Source organism: Ceratina calcarata, unplaced genomic scaffold (genome assembly GCF_001652005.2).
Source record: "Ceratina calcarata isolate Rehan_Ccalc_2016 unplaced genomic scaffold, ASM165200v1 scaffold53, whole genome shotgun sequence".
Lineage (NCBI taxonomy): Eukaryota > Metazoa > Arthropoda > Insecta > Hymenoptera > Apidae > Ceratina > Ceratina calcarata.
Window position 1 is genome coordinate 93,732 of NW_017176451.1, and position 27,839 is coordinate 121,570.

Genomic DNA, 27,839 nt, shown 5'->3' on the forward strand with positions numbered 1-27,839 from the left:
ACGCGCTCCTTCTTAATGAATTCGGTTGATCCGTAGCGTTCTGAGTATTCTCAAAAATTGTACATCGTAAATAAATAAATATTAAGTATACGTCTTTAAAGTAATAAATATATAATATGTATGTACTGTACTGTCAGTATCTACTGTAATATGCTTTTCTTGTCATGACGAAACAAGAGATGTACAGAATGCTCGAGGGACGATCGGAAAGAGAACGGGTGGTTACGTATGTATTTACTTACGACGACGTGCTCCGCTCCGGTAACGTACGTGCCTCGAATATGGCCGCATTCGTGTTTAGAACAATAAAGAAAATCGTAAAGCGTTCACGATAAAGGCGGGTAGCGTTCCGCGGTGGAGCGTCGTTCAAGTAGTAATTGCGACACGGTTTAGTGCTTGTCACAATTTCACGTGCTCGTCGGCTTTCGCTGGCAACGACGACGAAGACCGGCGGCTATAAGAGGGGAAGGTAATAATCGTTAGTCTCGGGCAAAGCGACGGCGGCGTTACGTCACACGGCCGAGTTTCTAGCATCCGTTTAACGCGAACGATTGCTTGCTCCGACCATTCTGCGATCGATGCCCCTTTCTCGATGCGAGGCTACGTTCGCCGACACGGAATCGAGTCAATTTCGTTCGTTCGTTGCCCGTTTTGGTGCCACGGGTAATAAGCAGAATTGTTAAATGGATGGATGTCACCGGCGACCGTTTCGTTTTGTCCAGAGGCAATTTTTGGACCCGCAATTGATCCACTTGTTTTTAAATACTCTTCGTCAGACCGGTTTCAATTTTTCTTTCTCGGAACTATAAAAATTTATACGATCAGAGCTTCAGCACTGACAATCAGGTTTAAGTCGGCAAAATACGTATAAATCGGATGGTTCCGAGGAGCACATATTTTTATGCGAATGGTTTTTTGCCGGATGAAAGCGGAGAAAACATCTGAAGTTTAAACATTAATATCAACAACAAAACATTTAATGTTCAACATATTAATCGATACAGCTAGTTGTTTCCTGTAAAATAGTAAATTAAAAACGATTCACTTATACGATTCGTATCGTACGTCCGCTGGTCACACCAATGATGGCGCGCTTTCATTTTCCCTCCGCGCTAATAGAAACACGCGTGTAATTCATTAGTCACGGCGTGGTGAAATAAAAAGGAAAAAACGCGTAATTAATTCGATAGAGAAAGAAATGTATCATCGTGGAAAGAATCAGCGCGACGGTTGCTGGAGCGTTTCAATTTGAAAGATAGCCAGAAGCTTGTTTCTCATCGCTTCTCGTTTCTATACAGCAACGAGTACCTGCAACGGTCGTTATCGTGGATACATACATAGGCATATCCATCGTTCGTAAATAAGAAATAAATAAATTTCCAGCGGCTCGTAAAGAAATCCGTACCGAAGGCGTGCACCGTCGGTTGGTTCGGTTGGTAGCTCGCCAACGAGGTTAGTGGGATTTGAGATTTTCGATAGCTCCTTCCTATACGGAGCGTATGTAACGTGTCGAGGATAACCGGCGCGTTCTCTTCTCGCGTGAACGTGTATTCCCCGGCGCGCGTGCACGAGAATGCTCGACCGTGTTTCCTTTCCGTGATCGCTTCCGAACCGAAGAGCCGAGAGACGACGCTCGGGCTAATTTGCATGTGACTCGTTTAACCGAGTTCGATGCACCAAACGTTAACCCTTTCGCGGATGCTTTATCGCGCGAAGGAGAAAACGCGAGAAGGGGCTTTTGACCGATCGTACGCGTAAATTTTTCTTTTTGCCACACACAAGGAAAATAAAGAAGAGAAGATTTTCGTGTTCGTTGCAGTATCGCTTGGACTTATTTACCAGAGATACCGTGTCGCGTCGGGCTTTCTCATTGCGAGAGAACATCTACGATTAGTCGAGACTGATAATTCGTTATCGTCGTGCAGAAGGCGTTCGAAGATTGCTTCACGATTATCGGTTTCTATATGCGTGGCAACGAGCGAAAGGTTACAAACGAGTTTTCTCCTTTCCCACCTCAGTTTTGTTCTCCTCTGGCGCAATTTCGGTGGGTGTCAATTTATATTATTAGTCACTGATTTCTGGCAACGGTATCCTGCAAGGCCGCTGAATCGACAAAACTCCTTCGTATTCATTCTCCACGTTCTCTGCCTTTTAAAAACATTTCACAGGACTTTCAAAGATCTGTCTGTATTTGCGCAACGTGAAACCCGCTTTTCGATCGGTTCTTTTGACGTTGAACCGAACGAAAACGAAGAGGAGAACCCGTTGCCGCGAAAAAATACTCCGAATTAACTTTGTCGTCCGAACCGGTAAGAGGCGATACAGCAAAGTGTAAAGAAGCGTGGATAGTGGTCTCTGGAGAGAACGCTTCTTCTTCTCGCCCACGCCTTTGCGGCGGTCATTTTGCGTTGTAAAGTGGAGTCCGCGATGCGTGGTACACGCGCGTGACTCACGCGACTTGATTTGGTTTTCATGAGGGAGGGACACACGGCACACCTTGATTTAACGCAACATCTTCCTCGGCTAATTATGATTCATCGACAGTAGCCATCGATAGATACGACGTTTATGGAAATTTCTCCCCCCAGCTGTAACTAACGTAGACGCCTAACTGATAGGCGCCTAAGCATCCTATTAGATGCATCGACCGCGCGTGCCAGCAAATGCTTGTCTTACCGAGCGAAGAAACAGTCCAAGATCCTTGACTTTCAATCAAACAGAGGAAAAGAGAAATAACAATCAACAGCTGTTAATTCACTCTTTCCCGTCACGTTTCAAATTATACGATAACCTGTTTTTTAATTGTACAGTACACGCTTTTTTATGTGAAATTGTTCTATGACGTCAGGTGGGAAGGTTAATAATAACGAATTTAACTACGAAGAGTTTGGTGCGCGATACCAGTCGTCAACCGGTTGGACAATTTTGGTCCGATCAGAGGGGGCCCCTCTTCTCGGCCACTTCGGATCGACATCGATTTTTGCTCTTTTCGAACCGGGTCAGCAAACTGTGGCGACCGATGAAGGACGCCAAGGGTGTTATTGCCTTCCTCCCTGGCCAGTACTTCCTTCGTTTCGTCCACAGCGGCTGGTTCCTCCGACTAGTTTTTTTCTGCTCCCCGCGAAATTTGGGAGTCGACGGCCGTCCCTTCGTTCGTCCGTGACGAGCATTAATCTTGACAACGACCAAAGTATCCTCTTATTGGCGTTTTGCTGCGTTCCGTGGCTAAATCGGGATCCAAGAAGCAACGGTCGGTGAATTCGAAACGGTATTAAACCGATACCCTCGAGCAACCAACTTCTTTCGTAATTTCTTTGTACCACGACGCAACGATCGTCTCATCTCACCCTGGTTTCTTTCTTCTCTCAACGAAATCTCCTCGATTTCGGGACCAGATTTATGGTACACGGTAGTTATACCTACGCTTTGTTACGTTTTCGGACCGCGATGAACGAACAGTCGAATATATTTCCGCGAGACATCAAAGCGGATTCTGTTCTGATTTACTTGCGATCGTCGGATCAGATGTTTCAAAGGGAATCGAACTGGTTGGTCCGCATCAGGCATATTTTAAAGATTAACAAGAGGAAGTCGGTGCACGGTCGAAACGAACATTTGTCAGGTGGATCGTCTGCTTTTTACGACGCGTACGTCTAGTACCGTTTTCTTGCTTTTTAATAATGTATTACATCATGAATAATAAATCAACGGACTTCAGATTCTCAGGGTGTAGAAAATCAATCTTACAAAAATCGTTTTATATTTTCGACGGAAATTCGATTACATCAGTACTACAGATTATCTATCTATTAAAATGATATGAAATTATAACTCGATAAACACCTATTGTTACAATGCTATCGACGCATCAAACAATGAAAATTCTCGGCACTGTCGTCACGTTAAAATTCGAGAAACAAATTTATCGAGGGTGTCCGGTTCCTCGAAATCCGTGAAACGTGCGTCGAAAACTTTTACCCCGAGAAACACGCTGGACGTAATCGATAGCTTTTCGTCTGAGGACGAAACGTTCGCTTCTTGACCTCGGTATCTCTCATTTGGCTTGCAAATTGTACAGCCAGCCACTCGCTTGGCGTAGGATCGTTCGCGTTTCCATAAGAGCGAAGTCGCGTTCGAATCACGCGAAAACCCGCTGAGTCGTTTGCCCGTTGGATGTAAGAGTAAACGGGAGACGTGAAAAAGGAGGAAAACGAAGCTGGAGGAAACGGGAACGCGTTGTTTTGTAACCGTTCTCGGAGGAGGTTAAATATCATTCCATTCCGTTCGTTCCCCAGCGGGCAACGATACAAGCCGTTGAATAATTCGCGTGAAAGTTTCACTGCGCACAATAAAAATTTCCCTGGGAGAACTCTCTCGGGGAACATGCGGCAGTCGATCGCGGTATGTATTTGGTCAGCCTTGACTGTCGACGATTATATAGTATATTATAATTACGAGAAATCTCGCTGACCTATGGACCCACGCTTAACTATGAAAACTGGTAAAGTTCCCAGTTCTATGATGTATCATCAAAATGTTCAAGATGGTCAATCAATTCTATTAAACGAGAGAGATAATTCAGTTAAAAACTGGTTTAACTATTAATTATGAATATAAATAATATTATATACAATGTAGATGTAAATGTGCGTATGTAGTTAAATGGGTATAAAGTAATGCCAAGCCAAGTGAATTGTGGATTGTAACATGCAGTGTCGTAATAATAATAATCTTACCGGTGGGATAAAAATGTCTGCGGCGTTCAACCGCAGAAGGTTTCGAATGAAACGATTCAAAGTGGTTTGCGGGAATGTAGTTGAACCCGTAAAAATGATAAAAGTACGCCGGCAATGGATTGGCTCTAAGAAACCAGCAAGAAGATACATTTTTGCTAGCGACATTCCGAAACCCGGCGACATTATCTTAGGTGAATTCCTCTTCGTGCGACCCTGAACGAAGCATAGAATCCAAATGCCTGCTTAAGAGCTCGTCCTGTTTCCTTTGTTCTCCCGCCACGTTCGCGAGGAGTCGGAAACTGAAGGAAGTCCGAGGCCAACGGTCAGAGAGTGTGCCACGCGGAAAACAAGTTGGACTGAGAAGAAATCGTTGTTCTACCGACAATCTCCTTTTTATGCAAATTTTCGCGTATAGTTCAAGGCAAGCAATGAAGTCTAGACGCAAACTCATTTTGCTTCGCTCGGTCTCGACATCAACGGCCACGTTGGACATCTTTTTTCTTAGTAAAGTCTAGCTGATTGGACGACGACACTTTAAATGGCAGCGGGAGAAACGATATTCACCGTATTTTTCTCGATCCATCCTGGACAGCCGCAAGCCGTATCAAGTGCGTGCATTGCGTAACGTGTGTACACGCCGCGAGTCCTCCAGTACAATGGCGTTAACGAGCGACAATCGACGGAAAGGCTACGAACGTGTGTCCGTTTGACTCGCGCAATAACGCCTTTCTGTTGGCCACGTTCATGTTCTCGTCGAGTTGAATTTTCGCTTCCTCGATACACTACGGCTTCTTCTTAGCTCTTGCATCGCTGTCGCCTCTTTGAAAGCCGTTTCTACGAACCGCGTTTTACGAAACCTTTATCGAGCTACCCGTTGAGCAGTCGAGTAAACTTTGGATAATTGCGATGATTTCTTTATCCGCCTACACAGTACTTAAGACTTGTGAAACCGAAATCAAATAAAAACGTAGAAAAAGATTCTACTTGGTCGGACGCAAATGATTTGGAGAAATGAAAATTCGAAAGTTACATTACTGCGAGAACCGTTTAAGTCCGAATAGAAGAACATGTTGCGGTTAAGTTCATCTCATTAGCGGGTCCGCAACGCGGAAACCCAAACGGTAATTCCGTTGGCAATTAAAGAAAGGCATAGCGACCGCCGCCGCGTCGCGTCCGTCCAGCTTGGTCGTTCGGTGCACCCTCGAATGCAAATCCATTGTGCAACAACTGCAACCGTTACAAAGTTACCAACGCGGTGAAATTCGTTCCAGTTGCGTTCACAGCTCGTTAGCCGATTACACAACGTTGCGCAACCTCCTACTCTCAGGGGCAGTCGAACACGTTTTAGAGACCAACCCTACAAATTATCCGCACTAACAGTCATCGGGAATAAGCGACTTCGGTGAAGCCGAGGAGGAAGATTCAACGACGAGTCTCGGACATTAACGTATATGCGGTGGTCAGGCTCGTAACCGCGATAACCGAGCAACGACTCGCGTACAATGTCTCCAGCCACGGATGTCGATGACCCTCGAACGTCGGTATCGGGGCAAGAAGAAAGAGAGGGAACGAGGAGTTAGAGAGAAGAGGAAAAAGGACGATATGCAGCAGGAACGGCGGAAGAAGACGGAAAGCAGTAAGAAAAATAAAAAAAGACAAGCTCCTGGGAGGAGACGGAGGAAGCTACCACCGTAGACGACAGCGGGTTTGTCGGACCGGCCGGTGTGTTTAGTAGTTAGGTAGCTAATGGATGCCTTAAAGGACGACTGATGCACAAGGTTGTGTTGCACGCCGTAGACTCTGATCCCGGTGTTAGCACCGATTTCCTGATCTACCACGCTGCACCAGAGGGCAACGAGCACTTAACGTTCTACCCAGTTCTCTGCCTCTCTCCTGGTTGACCCTGGGTCGTTGATCTTACACCAGGCTACGTATACAGTTTTAATGGGTCCACGCTCGGTTGTTTTAAGTAACACACCATTCCGAGCTTTGGAGTTGATCCCCCCGGTCGTGGGAAGAAACGGACGATCTCGCCATTTAGGAGACCACCAAAACGTTCACCCGGGGGACGTCCACGCGAATCGCACAGCAAGGAGGGCATGGTTGCGAACTCGGCCGCGCAAAAGCTCCGACGAGACGCCTTGATGCGCGTCGTACTCAGCTCCAGAGATACTAAGGTGAAAGTGTATACTTTCTATGGCGTTCGAGATACTACCGCGTTCAGCGCCGGTTAGAACTTCATTCCCTAGCGAAAAAATGATCTCTATCCAATCTATGGTAATTGAATCATTTGCAAAGTTGAAAATCTTTTTGTCTCAAGGCAAGGAAACGATCTCCGATCTTTAGTTCGAGCGCATTCGTGCGTGTCAACCAGTCGATCGAAGTCCTAAGTACGCTTTAATCGCACGAATTCGAGGGGCTCACTGGAGAAATAATGACGTGATGACTGCTTAAGAGAAACAAACACAGTGAAAGTATTGTTGCGTCGTTAAATATTGAACGCAGTCGTTCGCGAAACCGACCGGGAACGATCCCACGACATTTTCAACGATCGCTCTAGCCACTTCGTTTGAACCATGAAACAGGCTGCAGTTTATTTCTATCCTCGACGCGATTGAACAACACTTGCCTTACTACCTGCATCTTAATAGACCCGATAGTAGACGTTATAAAAGCGTACGCCATTTCTCGAGTTTCTCATTAAAATCAAAGACGGTTTAGAGATTCGTGCTGTATACAGAACGTGTGTCGATCGCGTAGATCGAAAAGCAGAAAGCCACCGCGAGTTTATTCAATCCTTTAAATCCTTACGGTACTTTGGAAATGCTATTGATACTAAAATTCAGCCATTCTTCAAGGTATTGCATAGTACTGAAAACTAATTTATTTTATGTCTTTTCAAGAAATGAGCCAAGTATCAGTAACAGGCAGCAATTACTTACAATTGTATACTTTTTTCTTTATCTATTCTTGTCTGTAAACGCGCTTCAAAATACATTATAATGACTATGAAATCTCCATTTTTCAACGAATTCTTGTCAGATTTCACATTTTTCATTATATAATATTTTCAAATTATCTAAAATAAAAATTGTAATCAAAAACTCAGACTCAAGAGGGTAACCAAAGAAACGCGACAGTGAAACGGTCCAGTTTCCTGTTTGAGCGTTCGCGGTTCAAGGAGCTCGTAAATTCGAGCCGTTGTCCGACGATGTCGTTGCCTCCTGAACAACAAAGAAACGACGCGACAGTTCCTTCGATCGGTGTCGGTCTTCCGCTTCTCGGTGTCAAACGAACTTGCGAATACATCAGTCAGTGTCCCGCTACGCGGTGGCCGTTGCCACTTTCGAGATGTTCCGTTCTTTCGTTTCCTTCTTCGAAGGTGGCCATAGGATTGCGAGCGACTCGCTTTAACGCGCGTCCCGCGATTAGACCACCGTGGTGGCAAGCTTCTTGCAGGCTATAGCAGCAAATGCCTCGTTTACCTTCTAACGACTTTAACGCCGCAAAAAGCATCGCACCCCGGGAAGGTTCGCCTTCTATTCTCATCGTGGCTACCAGTTTTCGAATAAAAATTGCTGGAAACCACGCGAAATCCAATAATTGCGTATCGCCTTCTTGCGCGGTTGATGTTGTCCGCGGGAGCCATTTGGTGGTCTGTCAGTCTGGCAACTGGTTTTTCTCCTATCACAATATGTAAATAAATGATTATTATCCAAAAGGAGATCTTTATTGGTTCGGCATCGCTCCTTTCAGTAACTATTTTACATTTTCCTGGAGAAATCCGAAACGCCATGCTCGGTTACGTCTGGTTCCATGATTTCTTGTTAGAACCCGTTGATCAAGCTCGTTTTCTTCTATAGCCATCAGAAACGAATCTCTCCTTTCGTCGAATAAGAAATTCTATCTGTCGTTACATGAGTTTAGTTTCTCGTCTAGCTTAGTCCCCCCACTGTTAAGAATAAAATTAGCCTTAGATTCGAACTACGTTAATTACGTAGTATGTAGTATGACAGGGTCCGGCAAGTGTGTCGAGTTCGGTTACTCGAAGACAGTCACGCTCGCTCGAACCCGCGCTTAGACGAAAGTCGAGTTTCCGTCGCTATACCATTCAAGGTCAGGACTTAATGCACCCATGTAATTAACCTCTAACAAGTTGCCAGGCGGCACTTTGTCTTTTTGCAGAGAAATCCGAGCGCGAACAGGGAGATCTGAAGATTTCTCGTTTGAGCCGTCGTCGTCGTTGCAGCGCGTCGGGTCTGATCGAACACGGAATCGATCTACTTAAAATTCAGTGGGTTCAGAAGACTTATGGATGCGCAAGGAGCTCGGACATTAATCTTGCTTGGGCGATTCGTATACTGGCCCTATTAATGTCACAGTAATCTCGCGGGTAAAGCGGGAAAGTTCCTTTTGATGTCACCTTTCCGAATCGTTCTGCTACGTAGGAAAGGTGTTGATGGATTAAATAGCAAGCATTCTGATATTTGTTAGAAAAAATTATAGAAATCTTCATGTGTTTCAAGTGAAGAATCTTTTATTATTTGACGACACATATAATGCATTTTGTGTTGTCGGAATTTAACTATAGGAGAATGCAACCTCTTTTTGCTTAGTAACAGTCGCGCATAAAATTTCGGCCTCGATTTATCGTACCACCTGTTGGTTGATACTCGCAGCTGCCTACTCGCTATTACCAGGAGTTTGTTCAGCAGCGTTACGAACGCGCAGGTGCTACTTTGAGGGGACAAAAAATACAATTTCGATTCCTTAGTCTACACTCGGTGGTATTCGCTGGAATCTGTTCGTCATCCCCACGCTACAGTAGAACGTCGTACTTTGTTAATATGGTTTCGACGAACGTTGCGCAAAAGTTCAAACGGTAGATACCGCTTTGATGGAAGTTGAAATTGAGACGAAACAAGCTGCTCGTTTCGCGAAAGATCGTCGAGCAGATCGAGCACGAACTGAATGTGCAATATAGTAATACGTATAGACTTACTGAAGACACTCGCTCGTAGCCAAGACAAATTAAACTCGAATGTGCATGCTATTTGTTTCATGGAAGGCGCGATCTTTACGAGAATCGTGCATACGTGCGCGGTAACAACAAAGCGTGGGAGTTCGACCTGGGCTTGATCGGGGAAATCGAGATCACGTGCATTGCAAGCAGTGCAGCAACGGCGACGCGCGCACCACGGCCTGCTGCACTCACTTCCTCGACTTCTGGACTTGTTTCCTAGCGTTTACGTGATTACGTAAACCTAAGTTAGGTTCCTTGTCTCTGCGATTACGTTTCACCCTGCAGCGATATATACTCGGATATGTTTTACAAACAAAGACCAGAAAGATTAAAGATTGTAGGATCACATTCTACAGATTGTGCATCTTTAAGTGGAAAAAGTGAAATTTGTGATAATATTACTGTAATAAAAATAATAAAATGAAACAGAGATCAGTTAATCGTGCTGAAAGGTATACAACTAATAATTAAGCCTATGAAACAAGTAGTTTTGAAACCAAGACCCTATCTTGTGCCGCAACTTTAAATCCGATGTTACGATGGTAATAATTGCGATGCCGTTGCTGCATCTTGTTCGAAAATTAGAACTTTCAAGTAAATGAATGTTCAAATAGCCTTCAATTATCGTGATCCCCGGTTCTCTAAAACCGATTGCCTTTCCCTTCTTAAGCCCGCAATCTGGTTACGCCTTCGACGAAACGATTTTCTTTCCACGTAGGTAATCCTCACTCTTTAATCCTTCATTCGCGCTGCCACTCATCGTTGGAACCCTTCTACTCGGAGAATGAATCGTTAATATCATCAAACGTCGAGGGTCGATATCGGAACAGTCTGCCCATCGAATAAAGGGTTGAAGCGTAGCTCCCCTTATCCGTGGTTCGTACAAAGAAACGTCAGATACGACTGGCAGTGTACCAGTCGTCTGCAATTAGAACCAAGATAATGAGTCCATTCGATAGAGTCTGCCCACAGTTGTCGGTCGGTATTGGCATTTGCCAACCTACATACCTAGACAAACGATAGTTCTCGCTCGTACGAGATCTTATCCGAAACTAACCGTAACCAGCCTATCGAACGAAAAATCTTGGGACATCACGAAGGTGATCGAACTGTACACATTTTCGCATTCATTCACAAATATAAAACTGCACTATATCACTAGAAAGACAAATATCGATTTTTGAAACAGAAATAAAACTTCTAAAGCGAAGTTCTTATAAGTATTAAGTCAAAGCAAATGTGAACTTGATCACTGAAAATATTGCTTATTTCCTAATGTGTAGATCTAGATCAAAAAGTTCTTGTATGAATGACCCATCGGTTGTAAATTTCCACGACTGTAAAATCAACGCGATCATTCGCAGTTTCATAGTCGCCAATAGTAATTAAAGCGACGTGCTTTCCGCTCGGGAGTAAACGAACAGGAATACCTGATCGCCGGCGAGCCAAGCGGGGCTTCGTCTCGTTCTCTGATCTACTCTGCGGGATACCGAACAATGCTCCCTAATGATGCTTACATTGACGTCGGTTCATCGATCCCCTCGCTACATCTGGCCCCTTGCAACTATCAAGTTTTTCCAGTTGAACTCGCGACACTCGTTCCATTTTATTCTTTTGTACCCAGCGACCACTGACCAGTGGCTTTGATGTAAAATCCGTGTGATAGAAAAATCTATAACCAGGCCGTCAGTTTTTAATCAGCTACAGAATGGTATAGAACTACGTCAGCGACTGCGAATGAGTTAACTTAACTTTCATTTAAGAAGCGTTTTTAAACGGATTACTTATGACATGGAAAAATGCCTCGGCAATAATTATTTAAAAAAAAGTGGTACACCACGGTGCGATTAACGGCTTTCACCGTTGTTCTATAGACTAGGAGGGAGCCGAGAATCGAAAGAGTCGCTCGACAGGAGCGTTGACTTCGCTTTCTAGAGGCTGTTTAGATCATCGGATTATATACTGCGATCTGTTCTAACGCGATCGACAAGCAGAGCCTGCGATCTCTAGACCATTCGTTATTTACAGAGCGAGACATTTGAATGTGAACGTTTCCATATATTAAGCGTAATTAGAAAACCGTGAACGAAATGGGTCTGCTGTCCGACCGTTAATGGAAAGAGCGAAAGTAAAGCGTTTGCGTTTACAACTGCCTCGCGCAACGTTACTTCACTCGTGACGTCTTCGTCACGCTCGTCCGAGAGAAACGCTTATCGCGTTCTATAATTCATAATTTATTTATCTATTCGTTATTTATTTTTCTTTCACGTGTTTTAACGATCTGTTTCTCGATTTTTTACAGGGGTAAATACGCTACAGTGAGAAGATGTCGGGAGAGGTCCAGTGGGAGGCAGTGGGCCGCGAAGTTCCTGAGGAAGAGGAGACGAGCACAGGAATTGAAAGCGGAAGCGCTTCACGAAGTAGCGGTGCTGGATGCCGCGGTGAATTGTTCCCGGCTGGTATCATTGCACCAAGTGTTCGAGACCAATACCGAGATGGTCCTGGTTTTAGAAATGTAAGTCGAAAGCTTAACTAAAGATATTAAATTGTATTGTATCATGAACGATAGGGAGGATTTGTTAATCGGTTATAAGCTTGTTACTCGCAAAGGATTTTTGTGAATGAAATTCCATTCTTTCAAGCAATATTCTCTAGTTTGAAACTCTATTGCATAATTCTGATGAAACTGAATTTGATTGCATGGATTTACAATGTAGATGCTTATATGGATTCGGGGCACTCCTTTTGTTCGCAGGGCTCCCGGTGGTGAGTTGCAAATGATATTGGACAGAGACGAGGTTCCGGAAGAGCGACAGGTCGCCAGATTACTGAAGCAGATTTTAGACGGAATAGCCTTTCTGCATTCTTTGAACGTCGCTCATCTTGACATCAAGGTAAGCCACCAAATTTATTCAACGTTTTCAAGGAAATTTTGCACGATGCTTGTTAACACATGACAAAGCGAAGTATTTCGGTCAAATCACGAGTTTTATCTACGGCGCGTTAAAAACAGAGTGGCTCGATAAGAACCGGTGAAGTATTTTAGCAAATATTTCTTATCTATATTTTTTACCTCGGTGTGAAAATACCTCCCGGGGATTTGACGGGCGCATAATTTGTTCGGAAATAGTTAATATCGAATAGAAATGGACAAATTATGATATTTCTAATTTTACTTTTAATAAAGTATCTTAATTATTATAAAATCACAACGATTTAACAAATTTTCAAAAGTCTTCTTTCGATAGATTATTGTTTTTCGAATAAGTGACCCGTTTACTGCGACAGATTCTCACCCGTACAATATAGAACGGTCGTAGATAGTCGAAGACTCTCGCGCCCAATCTCAGGGATCAAGCTTGGGTGTAAAAAAGAAACTGGTTGGCAACGAAACAGCGACATTTCAGACGGTGCTGGCAGTTTCTCAGCGACGCAACGTGTTCCGCGTCGCGGATGGTGCGAACGACCTAAATTGTTATGTAAAAGTATCCGTGTAATAGGACGATCTTTGCCAAACATCGAAAAGCGGGTGTGAAAACCGTTGCGCTGTCAGCGGATCGGCGAAACCGCGATTAACACACCCGTCGGATTGTCGATCGATTTTTCTTACCGCGAGTAGGCCAGGAATTACGAGGATCGCATTAATTCGTGAAGCGTTTCCCCCGCGAAACGCAATTCACATTGTTGCGACGGAAAGTGACTTTCTCGCAAATTCAAATATTTGTTAGAAAGTGGAGAGACGTTCTCATTGGAATGCGATACGATAGGTGGGGATGGCGTTTTTCTTTGAAAGCCTCGTTATCATAACAAAGTGTCGTTTGTTAAAAGAAGAATAACAAAACGGATAGCACGTGCACGAGCGAAATGGAATCATCGCGTTGGAATTCCGACGAATCCGGCCTGGATAGGGTGTTTCTGCCTACTCGAAATTATTTTTGTAGCGACGTCGAGGGAGTCGCGTCTCGCTGCGAAACTTTGCCTCGAAAATAACTCCGTGCGTCCCTTCTGCTGGGTTTTTTTACTCCAGCCTCGCGCAGGTACGAGCGTCTCGTCGCGCCGAGACGAAATCTCTCCGTCCCATGGTGCGGTGAAAATGAATCGAGGTTATTTGCATAGTTGCCCCGGTTTTATCGGCCGATAAATCTCTCAATTTTGTCAATAAATCGCTTTGAATTGCGCTAAGCGTCAGGCCACGGCGATACGTCTTGGATAGACACGCGTTACTTTGCATGCGCGTCGCGCTCCGCAGTGTACGCGCGACAAGAGATTTTTCTCTTCGCGCGATAAACGATGATTCGCAATTTGCGACGTGCGGAACCCAATAACGCGTCTTGTCGCGACACACGAGGCGTAGGTATACGAGTACACACGTGTTTATCGATTATCGACGTGATCGATATGGGTGAGCCAAGGAGAGCAAGTCGTATTAATAATATTCCATCGACGACACAGGCGATGGGTCGCGTATCATAGCCGTCTTCTTTTTTTATTTTTTTCCCCTTTATTCCTTTTAACGCAGCTTGGATTATAATCATAGTTATGCAACCCAATTACCAGGCTTTCGCAAATTGATAGCAATTTGCGGAGACACAACCTATAAAATACGCAACTAAATTGCGGCGCCGGCGAGAGGGAGCCTGTTAAATTCGCTTCTATGACGGATTATACGCAAATTGACCACGCGGCAAATTAAATTACCGTGGAATATTACGATCGCGCTCGCAGTGAAGTAACGTCGATATTTTTGCAAGTTAAAACGTCGCATATGTTGGAACGTCCTTTGCATTCTCTTATCGGTTCTTCAAACTTGATAACTCACGATTACGCATCCACCGGTATTATCATGATATTTTCCGAGAGATAAGATAATTCGGTGCGTTCTGGGTACACGCTAACTTATCCAGCAGTTAACCCACTGATACTTGACTTCGCGATATACGTCTACTTGACGAAAGGAAAGTTGAGGGATTCTTTTGATGCTTTATTTCTTATCATGTTATTTCTTCCATCGTGAAGAATAATCGATTCGTGCTCGCGTTCCAACGAATGAATTACAGATGCGCTTTCCTATCGATTGGCGAAAGTTTCATGCCACTATAAACATTTAAATCAGCCTCCTTGATTCCCTCTCCCGCGAACGATGAAAGTAAACTGTTTAACGTCATCGTAAGACGTGGCTATCAAAATATTTTTTCGCTCGGGGGCTGGTAACATGTTTTTAAATCGTCGACCCGCGAGACGCCGTCATTCACGATCGCGAGAGCGTGGCCGGACGTGAAACGATCAACGATCGTACCGAGAGGAAAAACGGTACTCCAGTTTTAAAACTTTCCATTTCGCTGCGTTTCGCTTTTCGAGAAATCATCACTCTCGGTTCGGTTCGATAGTAACTCGCGGCTCTCGCCGCGATGCACCGTAGAGTATGTACGCACGCATGCACGCTGCGTGCACTCTCCTCTCCAGTTCGTCTTAAAATACCACCGTGCCACGAATTCACGCGATATGCCTAACCCAAATATAGATCCCGCAGTTATGAATGGAAAAATGCACACGAATTCTTTGGCCCCGTTCCAAGAGGCTCCGTTGGCCGACGTCCACGGGGTTCTATAGGCGCCGCGGCGCGACGTCGATGCCAGTTTCGTGTAGCTACAAAATCGCGCTCCCGCACCCATTGCATTTCTTGTAATTGATAACTCGGAATGAGTCGAGGGAGATAAAACGTTGCATCACTATACAGATTAATTCCTGTTCTCGATTCTACATGAATTTTCTATACCGTACACCGAAAATATGAATTTTCATCGCTTCGTCGATCGAGCGCGTTTCTTACTCACATTATCTACACAATATGTAATATGTCTCATAGGTAAGAGCTTGTAGAAACGTCCGGTTGAACGATCGGTCGGCTCGATACACGTACAATAATAAACGCTGTGCGTATATAAGCTGGCGCCAATGATCCCGTCTACTTTTCTATTTGCCCTCGGCGAACCGCGATAATCGCGTTGTTTGAAATTAGCGTGCGTCTTACGTCGGCCAGAAGGAATATTATTCTTGGCTTTCAGACGGGCGGAGTAGCAGTTTTTCAACGGATTTTCTATAGAACAGAGGCGATTGACCTCTTTCTCGGTAGAGAAAGGGAGAGATTCATCAATGAACTCTTAGCCTAGCCTTGATAGTCGGAGGAACAAACTCGTACCAAGAATTCCACTTCTGGTCGTGGTCAGTGGCTCGTCACGCCATGCCGGTTCCCCCGGATCGATGCACGCCAAGTGCTGAGAAGTTCGTTCATTAGGCGCGTTCGATGAAATCGATTCATCGGCCTCTTAATGGGATAACCGAGCCCCACCCCCGTCCCGCGGAATCGCGCTCGCTCGGAGCGCGATACCGGGCCAAGGAAAGAAGGAATCGATATTTCATACGTCGCGGGAAAAGTGACTGGCCTATCTCCTCCTTTCTCTCTCCCCCTCTTATTAGCAATCGTTTCAACATTATCTCTTCTTCTATAGTGTCATGAAATTCGAGAAGAATAACATTTTCGTATTAAATAAAAAAGACGAGTTTTTATTAAATTATGTGACTATACCTGTTCGATATGTTGTACTATTCTTCGCGAAAGCAATTGGAAATGTCGTTTTTAAGTTCTGATAAATAATAGATCCAATCATTTTATAAAATGTCGCCTATAGCGGTTTGTTGACGGTTGGTCGCGAATAAATTGATCGAGGCACGCTTACGCATCGTGTGAATCGAGCTCCTCTCGCCCAGCGGTCAGTCGAAACGGCTCTTTCTGGCCCCCTCCGAACCCTGCCACGTTACATTCATGGTTCGCTCGCTCGTGTGCACGCATACCGTGCACACAGTTACGACGCGCGCGTATGCGTGCACGGACTTACTTTATTCGCGTCTGGCAGCGCAGCGTAGGGTCGCTTCCCCCCTTTTCTCAACCGCCGGAAGTTTCAATGAACGCGAGAGACGGATCCTCATAAATTGGTTGTCCGTTGGCTAAAAAGCGTTACGTCTTTCAACCGGCCGCAGACATTTTTGCACGTGCCTCGCATTCTGCACATCGGGTGCACAAAGGTTCGATTCGAGAAAATCCTATCTCCGTTTATCACGACGAATACTCGGCGTCGACTGGATACGCGACATCGTGAGAATTACCTCGAGCGTTTTTATCTTACCGAGGTGGATAACCCTCGCGGTGTAATGGCTTTCGTCCTTCCTGCAGTTTTTGCGATCGCTCTCTGCGTTACGTTAAACGACGACTTCCGACAGACCAGGAACTAGCTCACCTGTTACATTTTCCTAGACACGCTCGATCGATGCGTTGCACGAACAGAGCGTCGCCGAGTCTAATTGAACTGATCCAACTCGATTCTTGATCGCCTTGGTTACGAGTCTGACACGAAAATGATCATTTTATCCGGCGAGGACAATTGCCAGCGTGATAATATTCGCGGTAATCGATTGCAACGCCTACGTCGTGCAAAAGTCGACTGACGCAGGAACTTCGCAAATGACTAATTATGGAAATGGCTTTGTTCCTTATTGAACGGCTTCCGGATCTCGGACGCTTCAGACTGGCGATGTTCGTCCGACCGTGTGAAACACGTAAGAAAAAACAGAAAAAATGTTTCGCAGGACATGTTAAATGATCGATGAACACAGACTGTCCTTTGAATTCGACTTTACCGAAGTAGTTTTGAATCAGAAGCATTTGCTTGTGGTGCAGTCAGGTCACGTTCGACTCGGTGTACATATACACAGCAGAATGTAACGCATAAAATTAATCCCCTAACGCGGTATGGAACGAGCCGTGCATGCCACTGTTTCTACTCTACCGCATTTTTCGATTAAGATTTCTAAATGAGGTAGCTTTTACAATATCGACTCGATTTGCTCATGGTATCTCGCGAAAAACACCGTTTCACGAAACCTATGAACGCAACGATGATTCCGGACGATGAAGTAGCGTGAACCAGTCAAATAGAGAAAGAAAGGCTTTTCCTTAAATGCCTCTGTCACGCCACGTGACACGAGAGTTTTACCGCAGGTGTCAATTTGCTATCACCGACGATGGCGCACGATGCGTCGTCGTGCGGCGGTTGATTTGATGTTTATCCTGAAAACGCGAAGTCACGCAGCTGAGAAACTTCCCGAGTCCATAAAACGGTGAACGAATTTCTTCAACGTTGTTTTCGCGAGATCGAAAACGTAGGCGAGTGAATAGAGGTGAGAGAGAGGATACGTAGGCGTCTCGTTCGAACGGTTATGTATACTAGAGAGGCGTTCTATACAGCGTATACGCGGATGCAAACGCGATCACCGATAAGAAAGGTCGTGGAGCGGCCTAACTGCTCGCGATTCATGCTTCTTTCTCGATCGGTTTTTAGCCGAACTCTTCCCGAGAACTCTTTTCTCCCGGAACAATCGAACAATGCTCGCCACCCCCCGGCCCCCTGCATGCCGAGAGAACGTGTCCCAGGTAAAAAGTGAGACGTAAAGAAAGGAAGAGAGAGGAGAAGTAGGGGAAGGGACGAAAGTTCGTTGCTGGCCTATTGTCAACTTAACACGACCGGTTTACGACCTCCTAGGTAGAGAGACGATTATGTTTTCAGAAACCATTGGTGGTGAACGTCCGAATGGGGTCCGAAAGGGCGTCATTATCGAGCGATTTATTAAATACCCAACGAGAGCAGAACACTCGAGTGTCGCGATTAATTGCACCGATTACTACCTGGCGAACGGAATCGGTCTTTATTCAGTACTTTTAATTAAGTGCCACTGCATGTACCCATTGGGACGCTTAACGATCGTTAACTACGCTCTTGTAACGCCGACCTATCGAGAAAAACCCACCTTGCCGATTGCTGTAACGTAACGAGATGTTACCAGCCCATTCTCTACGCTTCTTGTAAATGCATTATTGTTGCAATGGATGAAGAATAATAATATATCATCGATTATTCGATATATTAAAAAAATATAAATAAGATGAAAAGTATATGTTTTTATGTATGGGGTTGATCGATAAAAAATCAATTCTTCTTTAAATTCACCATTCGTTTTCATCAAATCCAATTGCTAGAATGTTTTGGATGTACGCACATGGGTTTCTCTTATACTTCGCGAATTCCTCGGGCCTGAAAAAGCGAGTAGTCGACAGGAAGAGGGAAAAATTGCGAGTACACGGGCTCTCGGGACGATTAATTACCCTGATTACGTGACGAACGCACCGGTGAACGGTCATTTATTAAATACGTTTAATTAAGTGGCATCGCGTAGGCACGAGGCATGTAATGATCGCTCAAACCGTGGTACCAGGGACCGTGGAAAAAACTAGCCCGATACATGTTGCTCCGCTACGGCTGCCACTGTGTTCCGTCCGATCGCTTTTGCCCGCGAACACGTTTCCCTTGCGCCCCAAGCCCTTGCTATCAAGCGCTGTTGCTGCTGCCGCTGATGCTCTGGTCACTTGATAATTGCGACGACAAGATCGCTCGAAATAATTTATTCTCGCTGTAAACGTCTCGGATAAAATATGAAACAATGTTGGCGCTTGGAGACTAGAGCGAAGATCGCATCGTACGTTTAATCGCGACGGTTTGATTCCGTCGGGCTAAAATATGATCGTATCTGTTGCGCCCGCAAGCTGCAAGCAATTATACGGAACAGGGAAAGAAAATAACAAGCCCTTTTGTCCGTGTTTCGACCTAACGAAGGAAATTCGTCGACTTGATTTGAATAAAACCTTCGCTTTCTCTGCTGGAGCTTATTATCGTCGCGAATTTATATTTCTTCTTAATCCTCGATTCCTTTAGAAGAATATACGAATTTTTGTTTCTTTCAGCCACAAAATCTGGTCTTGACCGGCGAGTTCCCGGACTGCGATGTGAAACTTTGCGACTTTGGTATCTCGCGGTACATCAGCCATGGCGCAGACATACGGGAGATTCTGGGCACGCCCGATTATGTTGGTGAGTATTCTCGCATGGAGGAAGTAACGGTGAATTTTTCACTGTTTCTTTCTGAATCAACGAAACGGTTCAATGTAACTATTAGCTACCTTGTAACAATTAGCGTCAATCTTCCCTAATTCCATTATATTAGAGAAACATAATTGAATAAAATAGGTCGGAAAAAGAGTCATACATATTTCAACACTGAATAGTGAAAAGCATTTAGGATCATTTAACTTTGTTTTGAAATCAGTTTCTATCAATATTCAATAATATTTCATTTTCTATGTTGATTCCATCTTTAAATCAAATTTAATGATTGTTTCAGCTCCGGAGGTTTTGAACTATGAGCCTATCAGCTTGGCAACGGACATGTGGTCCATCGGGGTTCTGTTGTACGTACTGCTAACGGGATGCTCCCCGTTCGGCGGTGACACGAAGCAGGAAACGTTCTGCAACATTAGCCGATGTCGCCTAGATTTTCCCGACGACCTGTTCGAGGACGTATCCGAGGAGGCTCGCGATCTCATGCGCAAACTGATGGTCAAGGATCCAAAGTAAGTAATACGCGTCACTGTACTCAATTTTTCCTTTCCACGCATTACTCGCCGAAAGTAATGGCTGATCGTGAGAGTACAACGGCGAGCGTCGACAGTGGAATGTCGCGATCTAACGATCCGTGGTGTAGTATAGGTACCGCGTAACGCGATTACTTTCGTTCCTAGAAGCTAAATAATGCCAATGCGCGTGACCTAACTAACAATGTTCCGGAGATCCTCCGGGCGCAGGTCTATCTTCTTTCGCTTCGGAGTAAACGGTAAGCTGTAAACGTTCCCGGTAGGTCGACCAGTATGCTTCCTCGAAGGCATTATTTTCACCAGTGCCGGAATTCTCAGTAGCGAGTTCTCCGATAATGCTTATCCTCGTTAGTCTTCTATCGGTACGTGGCGCGGCCGCTGCTTCGCGGCCGATAAGCCACCGAGGTCGGATGCGAAAATTCCGTTTCGTTCGTTAATGCGATCCTCGCTGTCGAAACACGATCGTTCTGCTTCCTGAATCGAGTCTGCATAGAAGCAAAATGATGAACGGCATTCCACCGCGGCTACTTTCTTCGAAACGGGAAGGAGGACGACTACACATCGAACGAGTTCCGCTGAAAAACTTGTAGATTTCCTTATCGTCGACCAGTCGGACAGCTGGGAGGAAGTCCCCATCCGGAATATCCTCGCCCTTCCAGCGCGAAAACCCGCTTATCTCACTGCCAGTGCGTGCTTTATCACCGAGAATACTTACGCGCGACGTATTCGTTCCCTTGTCTCCTCGTCGCACCGCGTTGTCCGTGTCCGCGTTTCCTTTCTTTTTTTTCCCTGCCCGCGCGTTACGCCACCAGCTGGCTCGGTTAACACTGGAGACAAGAAGTCCCGCGGCTCTTGCCGGAAGTCGCGACGTCGATGGATCGGGAAGTCGCGAGACAGAACGCAGAAAGTCGTACAGGTCGAGGCAGATTCGCTCGGGGACATGTTCCAACCATTTTGCTTTTGCTGGTTGAAAAATTGTAGCCACGTATATTTTATCGAACCCTTTACGTAATCGTACCTTTGTTTGTTTTCCAGTGAACGCCTGACAGTCACTGAATGCTTGCAACACCCGTGGTTTACCCTGTTCAACGATCCCCAGTCACCGTTGTCTACGCCCACCTGTCCAGCGTTGGATCAGTCCCCTGTCAAAGACGCATCGTCACCGGAAATAAACTTATCCACGAAATCTAGTACAAAGCCGGAACAGCAAACTACAATGTCTTCGACTCCAAAGAGCGATTCTGAGAAACAAAGATCGTCGAGCGTTTGTCAAGGCGTCGAAACGAAACCTGCGGCGAACAGAGCGGTTTCTTCGCACACGGAAAATCTTTACTCGAAATCAAAATTGTCGTCCACTCCTGTCAGGATCGGACTGAGAGACACGTTCAAAAGGAACATGGATTCCTTAGCGCAGAAGTTCTCTGGGGAGGTCGTGATAATCGAGCCGGTTACATCGTCGGGGATAGGCACAGTTTCCTCGAACGTGACGAGCAGTACGCAGAGGAGAGCAACTGCCACGCACACTATGCCTGCCGGCGAGGTGTTCAAATGTACGCCTGTGTTCATCCTGGGAGAGGATCAACACTGCAGCGACAGCGGAAGTGATTCCGTATCTGAGATGTCGACGGACAGCTCGAGCGACCGAAGCAGTATCTATTCGGACGATTCGTTGGATTTTATTCTCTATGGGAAAAATCAAAGCAGAGCCAGTTTCCCGTTCTCGGCTGCGGAGACCGCCTCCGATAGATGGGAACAGAGGCACCACTCGAGAGTTTGGCCCAGAGAGTGCACCGGTGTGGTGAGCAAAGCTCTCAGTCGTTTCACATCGGAAACGTCGAACGCGAAATTCGGGAAAATGTCGACGCCGCCGACGGTCCACGGGAAAACTGGTCTGGAAGCGCTTCGCGAGAGAGGCGGCAATCTGGTGGTGATACGCGAGCCAGTCAGGGCTGGCAGATACACCAGATACAGCGAAGTACAGTGCGAATCGGTCCAAGCCCGGATTCGACGATTTCAAATTCACGGAGCATCGTAGACGCGTGATTCGTCTGCGTAGAGTTTGAGCAGCTTCAAAATCCCGGACCCGCGATTATCTTATAGAGTCGCAGAGTTCGTTGTACATATGTCTATAGTTCCGTATCGTATGTGTTACGAGAAATCGGTACCCGGTTGATTGAAATGCCAGACGAATAAGGGGGAATGGGTGATGGCTGTAAATACCTTGAGGAAGGCTAAAGAAGAGCACTAGGGTACTGATCTTTCGTGACACGCGTTGTAAATAGAACACTCGAACAAGCGAGATTTCAGGAGCGTAAAGAACGATCGATCGAGTCGAATTGACTGCTTGCGCATCGCAATCGGAAAGTTTCAAAGGGAGTTTAAAGTTTAAAGGTAACAATCGATCGATTGTATATAGCAACGATTAGATGCAAGCGAGGTTTGAAATGGGAGTTAGAGGCGCGTTGTCCGAGAGCACGAAAATCAACGGTATCATAGAGGATGACTTTGTCTATGCGGCGTCTGTTACGTAAATGACAAATGTCAGGGATATGTCAGACTTAGATCGGAATTCTGAAGTGATAGTAAAGGATACAATAGGTAAATAGAGGATCGAGTGACTCGAAGCCGAGCAGATAGTTCGACTTGCTGAACCTAGCCATAATGTTAGATCGGCCCTGAATCGTCGTGATAACGGTAATTAATATTACCAATGGGCTCTGTTCGATGGATCTCGCTAAAATCTGAATCCAGATAACTTTGAGGCCTTTACCGTGTTCGTTTAAGAGACTCGTGTGCTCATCCAGGATAACTCGCATGCCATATGCGAGGCTGCGAGCGTGAACGCGTTCACGTAAATAAATGTGTGCGATACGGGGGAGACTGTCGCGTATTGATATTTATGCGCATACGCGTGCACGCGCGACGATCGCACACCCGCAGTAGTGCCTACTTTTGTTTGTCCCGTTCGTATCTCGCCGCGGAAGTACGCATCGCCATGGTGCCCGAGAAAAATGATCGCGTGCGTTTGCGAGGAAGCGTGGTGAGAGAATGGATCGATGCTTCTAAGAAGAGTCTGGTGACCGAGCAAACAAGAAACCTTTTGGAATCGCAATAGTGCCTTACAATATTTTATAACAATAGTCGTACGGACGATTTTTACCAATCGCACCGTCGATCGATCGAAATTGAGAGCCTAGACTAGCTTTAGGCGTCTCCAATTCTTCTCGTTGAATCGATAGCGTCTCTCCAGGGTCGGTTCGTTGCCTTAGATCAATTGACATTAGAACACCGCGAATATCGCGTTACACCACCGAAAGAAAAGTTTTACCCTTCTTCCTCCTCATCCTCCTTCCTTTCTGCGCCCACCCTGTACCGTCTAAGATTTATCGCATCTCAATTAATCGCGGAGCAACTGCCGTTAGTACTAAATCGATGCTTTAAGCGTGAAAGAGCATATCTACATGTATATCCGGGGACGAGTTTCGTTCGTCACGAATGGAATGATCAAGAGTTGCTCACTCATCGAATAAAATCACGATCTTCTTAGCTCCGTGCGAATTATCATACGAATATACATATACGTACAGTTTTACTTATTGTTAGCTAGAATCAAAGGACGAACGCTGAAAATCTCGTGGAGCGTTGACTTCCACAGTGGGAATGGAGCGCTCCGTAAATACTAGTCATACAAATCGCTCGTCCTCTTGTTCGAACTCGTTCGTTTCGTTTTTGCTGTTTTACTCAACAGCAAAACCCAGCAAAATGTGCCTTTACAAATTATTAAAGTGGAAATGGTGGAATGAAACGCGAAGATTCGAGGAGGAGGGACGAGTGCGGAAACGGAATGATACCGTACGTTGACGATGTGAAAAATAAACTTATGCAGCGAATTAGTGGAAAAGAAAGAGGAAATGGTAAGCGTTGATCGAATAACGGATAACTATGCGTCGTCATTTCGTAGAATCGAACCTCGTAGATCGAGGAATTGCTATCGAATTTTTCTGACTCCACGAACGATTACTGTCGAGAGCGTTCGTCCGCTGAAATTCCAAAACGCACACGGAGACACGTCGACGCACGAACGTTTAAGGTTCACCCATTCAACAACACTGCACACGTCAGCGATATTGAGTTAGCATCGGCAGACTCACGTTGAATATTTTTCTAAGCCGCGGTTCTACGTCTTTTCTAATATTTTACAGTGACGCAACACATACTTTTATAAACGTTTTAAAAAAATTATGTGTAAAGCATTATTATTTTTGGTTCTCGCAGCACTTAAATGTAATTTAATTTGATGAGAATAAGAATTAAATTTTTGTTTTTCAACATTATATTCAATATACGTTTATCAAAATTATATTAATTTCATATTTAATATACCTAGTAATATGAGCATGTTGGTGTTGATTTAATACCGTTCGTCCGCAGTGGTGCTAAATGGACAACCCCCTTATACGATTATCCTGTCGTTGGATATAAACAACGAGCGAACGAGAGTAAACGAGTGAACGTTTATGAGTGTGATGTGTGATTTCATGATTTGCCTCTTAAAATCAAAGAAAATCATAGAGAATATAGTTTTGCTACCGTGGGAGAGTAGAGCGTGTGTCCGAGTAAGCCTGCGCGCATATTTCCCGAGGTCGATTCGTTGTTATTTATTGCCCGCGTTTACTTTTGGTCTCGGATATTTAATTATTTTAGGTCGCGTTTTAATTTCCATGGCTTTCAATCATCATTAGGCCTCGTAGAAAAAAGCACATCGTGTATACTTTTACTCGGGCACGTTCTGTTCTCCGATCTAATCAGTTATCATTATTATTATTATTATTACTATTATTATTATTATATTATTATTATTATTATTATTATTATTATTATTATGTTATTACTATAATGTTATTAATAATATCGAGGTTAATTACGATGGAAAGCATCGCAAACGTAGACATTATAAGACCTTCTGTAAATAATTCTGTCATTGTATTAATTTTAATAACTTGCGAAATAAATACCGCAAATCATTCGAGATTGTAATCGCCTGATTTACCTGTAATATTAGACTCCCAATAGCGTTTATGGAAACGCGTAGTTTCATGAAAAATATTGAAAGCATATTTCTTAAGTTACATACACGTACCTGTTATGTGTCGTACGTTGCATTCTTCGGTATATTTGAACGTTCACAGTCTGCGAACGATGAAAACACCACGCGGAAAATCATCGATAAAGTACGCTCACCAAGTCAGAATTTTTCCATAAGGGGATTCGACTTCTTCAAGAACGTCGGTTTTCTTTTAATGCTATAAATAGGCGAGCATTAATAGCAGCCAGGTGACGCAGTGATTCACTAGTAAGATTTCTTGACGGGACAAAAGCCCCTGCTAATCCTATTCTAATCCGATGTCGAGGAATTTTGCGTTTACACGCTCTCGTTATTCGGTCTCGTAAACGGAGACAAGCGTAATCTGATTATTTGTACTACATTCTTGTTGTACTATTGTACTAGATAAAGTTATGATTAAACCTGAACATGAATATCAATCATTTGAAAATTTTTAATATGTATAGCAGATGAGAGGATTTAAAAATTCGATTGATCGGATATAATACGTTACATAACTGTAAAAGTTGTAGAGACTTTTACGAATTAAGTGCTCACGACAATGTTGCCTTGAAACTACACCTACGTGTGGTCTACGCACACTCGAGAATTTCGAAAATGAATGGCGACTAATTGTAAAATTCGATCAACATCCGGAGGCTCCATACAGACAGAATGATTGATTCTTTTAGAAAGTTTCCTCGCGAACGGTTGTGGTTACGGGCGTTTCAAGATATTTTTTGTTGGAGAAAAAGTGAAGTCGGTTGTCCACTTGTTGCGTATTCACCGGTTATATCGCTGTATACTGGCCAGCGTTACATATAAATAAAAATTAAATATGAAAATGCAATCAAGACACGTGGTACAAAGACTGTTTTAAGAAAAATGATTCTCGTCACATACAAGGTCTGTCTACATACTTTTCCTCTCGGATTCTTTGATAAATTTTATAAAGATGAGAATAATTAAAAATGAAACTGCTTCTAGTATAAGAATAAACAATACTATCTAATTTGAAGCGATGAACTCATTGTATACAGTCATACGAGAAACAGGTCTTTTCCGTGTGTCGCCTACGTATCTCCTGTTCTCATACGGAGATACGGGTAAAAAAAATTATAAACTGTTACATTGTATCATATCATTGATTGAGATACGCAACGCTGGTACAAAATCGCGCAACGAATGAGGCCTGCATTTGGAGATCTGGAATGTCGTTCCGTTCCACGCAAAAATGCGCACCAGTTTGGACTTTTGGTCGGTCAAGGCTAAAGAACAATTGGCACCAATAAATCCTCAAAAATAGCGTGGACGAAAAGAGTCGCAGCGGCTTGTAATTAGCGGTAGCTTGCCGCTTTTGTCGGACGCCGCCGCGCTTTTTTGTCCACCGCTTGAAGACTTGATGATTCGCGAACTGACCTACACGCCTAATTAACGAATCATCGTTGGAAAGCGCGAACCGCGTAGCTTCACTCGACCTCGGCAAGTGTCGTAAACATTTATCGGGCGTTGATTTAGCAATTCCTAGGCGCCACGAGACGGCGGGCAATCGTTCCAACCCCCCGAGGCAGTTTCCATTAGCGGAAGCGGCCCGAAGTCACGATGAAATTTACCAACAAGGTCAGATGGATTGTATCTCATGAAAAAGGATTAATAAATCGATGTCTTCGTAAAAATTTCTTAATTCCACCGCATCGGGAACGTTTCAAACACACGGCTGGCTGAAGATCGCAAATAAGCGAATGCACAGTACCATTATCCTTCACTCTCGTGAAGTGTTTATTGAATCTTCTACTTATCAATGCATACCTATAAATACATTAAATGAAAAAAAAATTGAAACTGGACAGAAGAGCTTTCTATGAGATGGCTATGAAATTCGATTGGATTCAGCAACACTTTTACTAGATCTCATTTGGATTTGAGTATAGGCACTTCCTATTAACCGTTCTTATATTTATGGACAGCAGCGTAGATACATATACACAATAAAGTCTAACGAGACACTCACCATCAGGGGGGAAAAGATTTGACGATACGACGAGATAAATGTCGCAGACCTTTTCGAACGGGGAACTTGCAAATTCTGGTGGTGTATCCAAGACATAGGACATTAATCGGGTCCCGAGTATGGTCGTAACTCGGTTATTAGACACGAGCCGGTCATTCCTATTGTGTCTAATACTTGGATCGTAAATCGTAGAGAAGTTGCACGTGCATGCTGGGCACGTCGTGCATTACGAGCAACCAGCGCACGCATCATACCGTCCTTTATGGTAGTCGGTAATTTGCATTCTCCGCGGATACTGGTGCATGTCTCCTTCGTTGTGTAAATAATACTCGCGGCCGCTTCGTTCGCGGAGTCTAACGAGTTTGACTCGGTCCTACACTCTGTCTCCGCGCCGACCATACCATTGTTCTCACGCATCGATTAAA

General features: G+C 44.6%; 1 protein-coding gene across 1 annotated transcript in view; it reads left to right on the forward strand.

Moving 5' to 3' along the window:
- LOC108628627 (serine/threonine-protein kinase 17B) overlaps positions 1 to 24,524 on the forward strand; it is a 47,740-nt gene extending 23,216 nt beyond the window's left edge. Inside the window, exons 2-6 of the mRNA XM_018030697.2 lie at positions 12,062 to 12,274; positions 12,515 to 12,653; positions 19,613 to 19,739; positions 20,050 to 20,278; positions 21,335 to 24,524. Of these exons, the coding sequence (XP_017886186.1) occupies positions 12,062 to 12,274; positions 12,515 to 12,653; positions 19,613 to 19,739; positions 20,050 to 20,278; positions 21,335 to 22,334 (1,708 nt within the window). The 3' untranslated portion in view covers positions 22,335 to 24,524. The remainder of the gene's footprint in view (positions 1 to 12,061; positions 12,275 to 12,514; positions 12,654 to 19,612; positions 19,740 to 20,049; positions 20,279 to 21,334) is intronic.
- Positions 24,525 to 27,839: the final 3,315 nt, after the last annotated feature.